Source organism: Montipora foliosa, unplaced genomic scaffold (genome assembly GCF_036669935.1).
Source record: "Montipora foliosa isolate CH-2021 unplaced genomic scaffold, ASM3666993v2 scaffold_410, whole genome shotgun sequence".
Lineage (NCBI taxonomy): Eukaryota > Metazoa > Cnidaria > Anthozoa > Scleractinia > Acroporidae > Montipora > Montipora foliosa.
This window is the reverse complement of record NW_027179713.1, coordinates 135,001-145,000: the sequence shown is the minus strand read 5'-3', so window position 1 is coordinate 145,000 and position 10,000 is coordinate 135,001. Positions and strand designations below refer to the sequence as shown.

Here is a 10,000-nt window from a genome sequence, read left to right as displayed (position 1 = left end):
GCCACAGTGGTTCGATGTCAATAAAAAGGTACATACACTGTTCAATATATCCCCACTCCAGCAGTAGATGCTCTTGTCAGGTATTTTGAACAAAATCCATCCTCCACCCTTTCCCTCTGGAAAGTACAATAATGGAACAAATTAGGGTTAATTGCATATTAATGTTATTTCCTTTGCCTTTAATTATGTTACTGCAAGCTGCCAGATCTAACATGTACTTGTAATAATTGGCATTAAATATCTTAATATTATACGCATGTGTGTTTGTCACATATAGCCTTTGAAATGCTCAGTTTCTTAATACAATTTTGTATACCGGTACTCATCTGTCAACAAGAATGGGTCAGCCATCAAACCAGGAAAATGTAGGGGTGCAATATTGAGAGTCCTTTCTTTGATTAAAAAGTAAATTTATCTTTTCTTTTGTCTTCAATCAATAAAAAAAATCTGCACTGGTAATTCTACACTGCAGTCTATGACGTTTGACAGAAAAAGTGAATCTGTAAAGGTGCGGGCTGTCTAATCTGTTCCCTGAATGATTTTTTGGTTTGGAGGTTAATTTCAAACAATTTCCAATTTACTGATGTCTTTTACCTGTAGGTCACTTTGACAGTTTAGGCATTTTAAAAGAACTTAAATTACGATATTTCTTTCAGTGTTAGTAAATAATGAAGAGTAATTAATGTTAACTGCTGGTAAAGGTCTTACATTGTCTGTTTATACTTTGCCTTTCAAAAGTTGGATAACTTTTTCCAGTGGGTTAGTCACTATTGATTTAGTATAAATTAAACATACTTCATGTTAAACGTTGGATTGAAGAGTGCTTAGAGTGTGTGTAATCAATGTTACCTGAGTAAATACAGTGAACTCGAACCTAAAAATGAAAAAAGGTTCAAGTTAGATGTATCAGGAGTTGAAAACAATCAAAGGCCTGGAAATAAGAGAAAAAAAGGTGTTTACTAGCTGTTTTTCTACGGTATTCATACAGTGTACATTTTAACGTTCAAGTGAAAATGGAACAATTCATTTCTAAATTACTGTCAGTAGAAATCATATTGTAATGTAACATGAAACAAAGTAAAGTTACTGTATTAACGTTGACGTACTGTAAACTTTGCAGTTTTCAAAGCAAACAACGTCGGGCTACTGCTACAGAGCTCATGCAATTTACTTTTTCGAGAAATAGCCAGTTGCAGTACGCTACATTTGTTTTTATTTGTCACATATTGAAGAACCTGGTTCGAGTTATGGAGGGTAGAAATATAATTATAAAGAATGACCAGAAGAGGAAACGAAAATTGATAAAATTGTAGTAAGTGATGACGGAAATCCAGGGGAAATCAATTTTGGTTTGAAATACGGAGAGGTTTCGAGGTTATGGTGAGCCGATTGTACTAAAATGTTTGCACAGCCAGAGCCAGTAAACCTTGTGCTTGTCCTTTTACAGGCAACCCCATACACATAAACATAACATATACCGGTAATTTGTTTATGGTAGTTAACTCAGCTCATTTCAGCATTACAAGGATAGAGAGTAAAGATTACTTATTATAACATAATTGACAAAAAAATTAGAGTAAAAGAAGTTAAGCAATCCTTAGTGTCACATCTACCGTAGATAGAGTGAGTTGGGATCATGTAAATAGCAGTGGATGATCCCACAAAAGGTAGCAATGAATGCCTTGATGTTTTCAATTTTATTTCAGATGCGAGATGGATGTAACACAGCAAGAGATTTGTTCAGAGGTAAACATTTGAAATTGATGGAGTAATATTGTTATAATAAGGCAGCCATTTCAGTGGCGTTTAGCATTGACAATGAAAACAATGGACCCAGAGCAAAGGAGAAGTAGTGGATGAACCACAACACTGAACACAATACGATGTTCGGTGAATCCTAACCTGATCAAAAGACGTTCATGGAGGTAGTGCAGTCAAATGGGTAGGGCGCTTGCCTTCAAATCTGGACTACCCACCCGGGTTCAAGACCTGTTCTGGCCACTCCGTGAATGGATCGATCCTTTGGAAGTCCTTGGTACAGCTTGTCAGCATTAACAATAATACAAATGTATTATTGTATGCAACCAACTGGTTTTTGGGATTCTTAAAGTTGTTCTGTTCCTTTGTGGTTGATTACATCTCATTGGCCCTGAAAAGCTCTTATGGGGAGTGGCTAAGCAAGTATGTAATGTATCTATATAATTATGGTACGATAGGGCTTTCATTAAGGAGGCAGTCGCCCAGGGTTCGTGCTACTCCTTGAAGTCCTTGAAAAGCACTGGAATTTAATTTTGGACCTCCAGGGTGTTTGAAAAGCCCTTAAAAAAAAGGATTTGGAGGGAAACTGCTTGAAAACTCTGAAGTTTTTTGTTGAGATTGCATCATGCTAAGTTAAAGAGACAATTGCGCTGACTATTGGACTATATATCAACTGAAGGTAGGCTTTTTGAGCAAAGAAAACACTGAAACACGATGTATGGCATAGATATATACACAAAACTTGTTTATACACAAAATCCAGAAATTTGCCTCTCGCTGCCAGCTATTCTGCCTTGATAAATGTAAAGAGCTAATAATTGACTTCAAAAATCAAAACACCAGTTTAATTCTATTTCCGTCAATTCCAAAGAGCTCTAGTTAGTATATCATGCAAAAATCTTAGGGGTTACCACTGCTAGCACTCACCAGTGGAATTGTCATATTCATGAAGTCATAAGAAAGGATAATATTAAAGCGCATGTATTTTCTAATTCTGCTGAAGCGCGCACGGGTCCTTATTAATGATATTGTTAGTTTTTATTGTGGCTTATAGTGTGCATGCACTAGCCACTATTGTCATCATGCAACTTTTCCGAAAGTAAATAAGTAATAATAGATATGTTCGGAGCCAATCAGCACTTAAGTTGGGACATCCTCATTGCCACTTCGTTTCACTGAGAATTAATCTGAAGCATGCGAAGGAAAGGCGATGGTTGCCTCCTGGTCTTCATTGGGAAATTTTGTCTCGTGAGAGAGTTGAGGTTGTAATGAAGTAAATACCTTCTTTCATTTCAGAAAATTTCCGATATTATTTATCACAGTTTTCAACTTGACTTTCTTGATGGTCTGGTGAAATCTCTTGTCAGGTCTATTGCTCATAGTTTAACCTGATTTTCTGATTTATTTTGACATGACGCGCTGACAAGACAGCGAAAACAAAAGCCCTATAAGGAGATATGAACAGGAAAAATATGGAAGCACTAATTGAGTTCATGTGCAGCTTGTGTCGCTAAGTTACGTAATTCTTCTTTGTGACAGGTATTCTGCAATCGCTCCGAAGCTCGACTCCCAGATCTTCTAAGTTGTATGATTTTGTAACTGTGGTATGTCAACTATGTTCAAAGAAAAGAGTGCTTTTTCAGAAAATATTGTAGACCATATATTTTGCATCGATCAGGAAAAGCAAACAATGAAAAGAAAAGTGAGAAATAAGTACATCAGAATTGTTGAAAACTCCACTCCCGTATCCTGTATGTTGTATGATTTTGAGACAGTTTTAAGCTGCCGAATGTCAACTATGCTCACCGGAAAGGATGCTTTTTCGGCAAACAATGTAGACGTTACATTACATATTACAACATAAACATGAACAGCATCATGTAGCTTTTAGCAAAGTCATGATGTCTGGGGATATTGAACTATTAATCCAGGCCCTGTGGAAAATGCAAACAGTCAATCATTCTACTACTACATCAGAACATATTATGTTAATTACTAGAAAGCAGTCTGAATAGACAAGGATTGAGATCACTCGACATTTGTGAATGTGGTGATTTTTTTTTTTGAGCCGAACTTGCTCATCAACAATATGGTGATGCAACATTTCACTTGCATATTAGAGCTTCTAGGGTTCAATAATATATGACAGAACATCCTGAAAGATTCAGAGAAACCATTATCAGTAATTCGCGGGCAGAATATATGAGGAGTAGGTCAAGACAAGGAACATGGTGTGTTGCCCTACACTGTACATTGTACTTATGCAAGCAATTGCAGACAAATTTAATTTGAGAATACACATGATTATAGAATCAGACCCACATTTTGCCGAGTTCAATATTATTGAAACATTTCACTTATACAAGCCTCAAGAGGAGGACAACTTAAACTTCATTGCAATATTATTTAATGTATTGTACCAGCAGATGCAATAAGTATGTTACCATGGTTACCACATGAATGCAGGACGATCGAAGTTACGGTAACTTAAAGTCGAGGATATTTCAAAATAAAAGCTCAGCACTGTCACTGAATATACGGCCGCACAGAATTTTGCAGGCTGCACAATGGCTTTTAACTAGTAAAGTACCTTACACAGTAAAGAAGGAATTACCGGTACGTTTAATGAAAATTGCATGGACATTAAACACTGTAAATGACTTATCTGATCAATTTGATAAAGATCAGCGCAAAGATCCTGCACAAGGCATTGTCATACTGAATTAGTAAAATTAATGCTGTTGGTCAGAAAGAATCATTTGATGAGTACAATGACTGGAGTGAAGATGAATTAGAAATTCTTGCTGGTGTTACAGATACTATGTTAACTGCGACAGATTTCTTGGGCGATGGTGAACATGAATGCATTTTCAGCTGGCAAAGGCAACATACCATTAATTGTGTTCAGAGATAAATATGCAGAAGAATTAGCTTATTCTGGTATATTTCTAGGTCAAAAAAAAGAAAAAATTCGATAATGGCAAGAGAATCACTCCTAAAAATATTGAAGATCCGTTACCAGGATTCATGCTAAGAAAAAAAGTAAAATCGTTCTCTGGTAAAAAGTTTTGAAAAACTATGAGCTTTCGACAGACTGAACTGCTGCCTTCAACGGATAAAAATGTGTGAAGCCTAAAAGCGAAAGAAATTTAAATATAACGAAAAATTCGCATAAATTAAAGGATAAAAGCATGTGGTAGAAAGAATGTTTAAAATTCTAAGAAAATTAGTGTTTCTTTAAGAGAATGTGATATTGTCTTGGGAGCGGGCACGAATTGTTGTCTGCCCCTACAGTTTTTGCCGTGTGCCATGACTCCAATGTCTTTCTACTCCGGTTGTTCGCTTTGTCAATGATTTTAGAATTGTTAAAGTCAATATCATGATTAAAAGTCCACGCGTGTTTTGCGACATTTGAGCCTTTAGTACAATGCTTTAAGTTCCTCATATGTTCCTTTCTCCTAGTAGTAAAGGATCTTTTAGTTTCGCCAATGTAGCTCCACGGGCAAGATGCGCATGGAATTTAATAGATGACATTGCACTGGTCGTCTTCGGCAGGTCGAAACTTAGGGATAGGGAAATGCTGCTGTAAAGTTTTAACTGGTCTGCTAGTGACTTGGATGTCGTGTGCCTTGAGGATTCTTGTGAGAGGTTCCGTGATGCCTTTGATGTAGGGAAGGACCGCAAAGTTGCGTCGGTTTGTTGGCTCAACCCATTTGAAGAACATACCAACCAACTCTTCTGGAGTGGGTGTAGGTGGTGGAGGCCTCGCTTTCTTTCTTATAACATCAGCAGCGATTTTTTTGGGATAGCCGTTGGAGTGTAAAGCGGCGCAAACACGAGCAGTTTCACGGGTCTTTCCAACTTGTGTGTTGGGGAGATTCAAAGCTCGATGCAGAAGTGTCTCAGCGGTGCTAATTTTATGTTTCCTGTCATGGTGTGAATGGAAGTCGAGATATCTATCCGTATGCGTTGGTTTGCGGTAGATGTCGACCAAAAGTTTTCCGTTATCGCGCGAAATGAGGGTGTCAAGAAAGGGTAGTTGGAACTTGGCCGTTGGACTCGTGTTCGATGGTGAAAGAAATATGCTGATCGATTGAGTTCAATGAATCGTGAAAGGAGGCAACAGCGTCACTCTTAATAATGCAAAAACTGTCGTCTACATACCGCTTCCAAAATTTCGGCGAGACAGTAGTCGTGTTGATTGCTGTTTTTTCGATTTCTTCCATGCATAGGTTGGCTACTACAGGGCTGACGGGGCTACCCATAGCACAACCGTGGATTTGTTTGTAAATGGTGTCATTGTAAACGAAGAAGTTATTGGACAGCACAAAATTCAATAAGGAAATTATGATGATGCTGCCCTCTCGTCCTTAATACAGTTCTTACAAAAAAGAGCTTATTCTGTACGGAACAACATCAAAGCAAGACACGATAAGAAGCTTAATAACTTGAAGACCTCCCACAACTGTCCTACTGATGTCGTGGATAAAAACAATTGGGTTTTTAACCTCTCCAAGAAACCACTCCTTCCTTCCGAGCGTTCGCTCTTGGAAAAAGGCCCGAAGTTTGCCCCGACTCCGTCCAAAATTCCTTTTAAGGACTTTGTCGCCGAAATTGAAGCCTCTATCTCATATTTATCTGTTGAATCTAAAGATCAAATACGAACCTGTGCGGCTGCGATCCTCCAAAGGGCTTCTTTACCTAATCACAACATCTCTAAAGAAGAAAGCAAAGCTTTACATGGGTTAAAGAAAGACCGCTCCAGAGTCATCATGAAAGCTGACAAAGGAAATTGCCTCGTTGTGTTGGATAGAGAAGAATACGACAGCAAAATGGAGTCCCTCCTTGCGGACCGAAGCACCTATGAAGTTGTCACAAGATCTCCGTTCGGTCGAATCGAGCGTGAATTGAACGCGACGCTCCTGAACTTTAAGAGACAACAAAAGATTGACGACTATACATACTTTAAATTAAGATCTACCGACGGCATTCCACCAGCGATCCGCGGTTCTATCAAACACCACAAAGATGGCTACCCTCTCAGACCTATTGTGACTTGCATTGGCTCTGCACTTTACAACACTTCTAAATTCCTTACCGACATCCTTGCACCGATCCAAAATCGTGATGGGTTCTCAGTTGCTAATTCACAGGAGTTCTCTAACGAAATAGCCGACGTTAACATCCAAGATGATGAAACCATGGTTTCCTTTGATGTGGTGTCTCTATTCACCGACAAGCTTGCGATTATATCAGGAAGAAATTAGAGGATGATTTGTCCTCCATTCCAGAACCAACTTAGACATCGAGGACATAATTTCCTTATTGAATTTTGTGCTGTCCAATAACTTCTTCGTTTACAATGACACCATTTACAAACAAATCCACGGTTGTGCTATGGGTAGCCCCGTCAGCGCTGTAGTAGCCAACCTATGCATGGAAGAAATCGAAAAAACAGCAATCAACACGACTACTGTCTCGCCGAAATTTTGGAAGCGGTATGTAGACGACAGTTTTTGCATTATTAAGAGTGACGCTGTTGCCTCCTTTCACGATTCATTGAACTCAATCGATCAGCATATTTCTTTCACCATCGAACACGAGTCCAACGGCCAACTACCCTTTCTTGACACCCTCATTTCGCGCGATAACGGAAAACTTTTGGTCGACATCTACCGCAAACCAACGCATACGGATAGATATCTCGACTTCCATTCACACCATGACAGGAAACATAAAATTAGCACCGCTGAGACACTTCTGCATCGAGCTTTGAATCTCCCCAACACACAAGTTGGAAAGACCCGTGAAACTGCTCGTGTTTGCGCCGCTTTACACTCCAACGGCTATCCCAAAAAAATCGCTGCTGATGTTATAAGAAAGAAAGCGAGGCCTCCACCACCTACACCCACTCCAGAAGAGTTGGTTGGTATGTTCTTCAAATGGGTTGAGCCAACAAACCGACGCAACTTTGCGGTCCTTCCCTACATCAAAGGCATCACGGAACCTCTCACAAGAATCCTCAAGGCACACGACATCCAAGTCACTAGCAGACCAGTTAAAACTTTACAGCAGCATTTCCCTATCCCTAAGTTTCGACCTGCCGAAGACGACCAGTGCAATGTCATCTATTAAATTCCATGCGCATCTTGCCCGTGGAGCTACATTGGCGAAACTAAAAGATCCTTTACTACTAGGAGAAAGGAACATATGAGGAACTTAAAGCATTGTACTAAAGGCTCAAATGTCGCAAAACACGCGTGGACTTTTAATCATGATATTGACTTTAACAATTCTAAAATCATTGACAAAGCGAACAACCGGAGTAGAAAGACATTGGAGTCATGGCACACGGCAAAAACTGTAGGGGCAGACAACAATTCGTGCCCGCTCCCAAGACAATATCACATTCTCTTAAAGAAACACTAATTTTCTTAGAATTTTAAACATTCTTTCTACCACATGCTTTTATCCTTTAATTTATGCGAATTTTTCGTTATATTTAAATTTCTTTCGCTTTTAGGCTTCACACATTTTTATCCGTTGAAGGCAGCAGTTCAGTCTGTCGAAAGCTCATAGTTTTTCAAAACTTTTTACCAGAGAACGATTTTACTTTTTTTCTTAGAATCACTCCTATTCATTGATCTGACCTGAGACGATGTGACCACAGTTGTGCCATGTGTTTTGAAATAATTATTCTTTAAAACTAAGCAACTGCAGAAATGATGAAAATTTTGCTTGGAAAGGCACAAATTGCTCTGCATAAGTGCCATACAAATAAAAGATCAATAACTACTGGACATACAATTAAAGCAACAGGGTGCTATAGAATGATATGAAAGAAGGAGAAGACGTCACATTTGACCAACTGCTTGTCAAATTGAATCTATCAGAAGAAGCATACTTACTACTTTAGCTATTAGTTCAGCCTCACTTCTCCAACTGTATTTTTAAAATTGCAGCCAAATGAATTAAGAGTCCACAATTATAATGCTGCTTGGCCTAGTGCTTGGAGGGCTAACATGGATGTCCAATATGTCCTTGATGTTTATGCGTGTGCTATATACATTGTCTCTTACATCTTTATTTCTGTATTCTATGAATTGCATCAAAGTCAGACAATCTCAAGGCTACTAGCAGTCTCTTCCAAATTTTCGAGCAAGAACTCGCAATTGCACTCGGTGAAAACAGTGTCTTTAAAAAAATTGAATTCTCAGAACTCATCAGGTCTATCGCAAACGAAAGCTGTAACCACCTTCTTTATCATTTCTTCACGTTTTTCATGTGTAACACCAAGTTAACGCTCAAGACGCGTTCTTTCAAGCGTCAACCATAAATGTTAAGCCTCTTTCATAATTAATGGCGGGCAAACAAAATATTCTTCCCTTTTAATTTCTAAAGAATGAGGGCAGTAGGTCTAAATTAACATAAATACAAAAAGAATGTAAAACTAGTCGCCATTTGTGAAAGTGGTCTGTGCACAAGCCACATGTACCTTATAGGTACCTATATTTCTACTTGCATTAGGCCTGTGCTGGAGTATTGCCAGCCTATCTAAGTGACAAAATAGAGCGTGTACAGAAGCGAGCTTTGTCAATCATCTCTCCAAATGACATGTCTTATCATGAAAGGCTTTCTTTGTGTAATCTAGAGACCTTCAAGGACAGATGAATCGAACTATGGAATAATTTTTTTTATTCAATTATGTCTGAACCATGTCTAAGCTAAGCCATCTTTTACCAGACCTAAATGAGCCACACTATCGTCTCTGTAAGCAGCAGCAGTTTAAGCACCCCGTCAACCGTACAAAATGCTACATGAACACTTTTATTCCCTCTTTTCTTTAATTAGTCTCATGCAATTACAATGTAAATAGTTTAGTTAGTTGGCTAGTTTTTAGATATTTTTTATTTAATCATGTAATTTATTATACATGTACTATAGGTGATTTTGTATTTTGTAAAGCGCTTTTGATCATATGTTCATGTAAAAGGCGCTATAGAAGTATTAAACATCTCAATGTCAAATAGATGAGTACGTAAAGCCAATACATACATGTATAGTTTTATAATTTTTAGATATAGCCTACAAATAGTTATTTGTATTTGTATTTTTTTTAAAAATATGTACTGTATGTTTTTTAAATTCATACTTTCATATTGTAAATAGTCAGAGTTTCAATAACTTACTTGATTGTCACTCAAACCCTTGTGAAAGACAAGAGTGACCACCGCTTACAATG

General features: G+C 38.1%; 1 protein-coding gene and 1 pseudogene across 1 annotated transcript in view; both read left to right on the top strand.

The window, feature by feature from the left end:
• LOC137988179 (cell cycle checkpoint protein RAD17-like) overlaps positions 1-10,000 on the top strand; it is a 93,304-nt gene that overhangs the window by 75,592 nt on the left and 7,712 nt on the right. The window contains exons 16-17 of the mRNA XM_068834232.1: positions 1-28; positions 1,707-1,746. The exon at positions 1-28 is cut by the window's left edge and continues 128 nt beyond it. Of these exons, the coding sequence (XP_068690333.1) occupies positions 1-28; positions 1,707-1,746 (68 nt within the window). The remainder of the gene's footprint in view (positions 29-1,706; positions 1,747-10,000) is intronic.
• On the top strand, positions 6,960-7,893 carry LOC137988159 (uncharacterized; annotated as a pseudogene).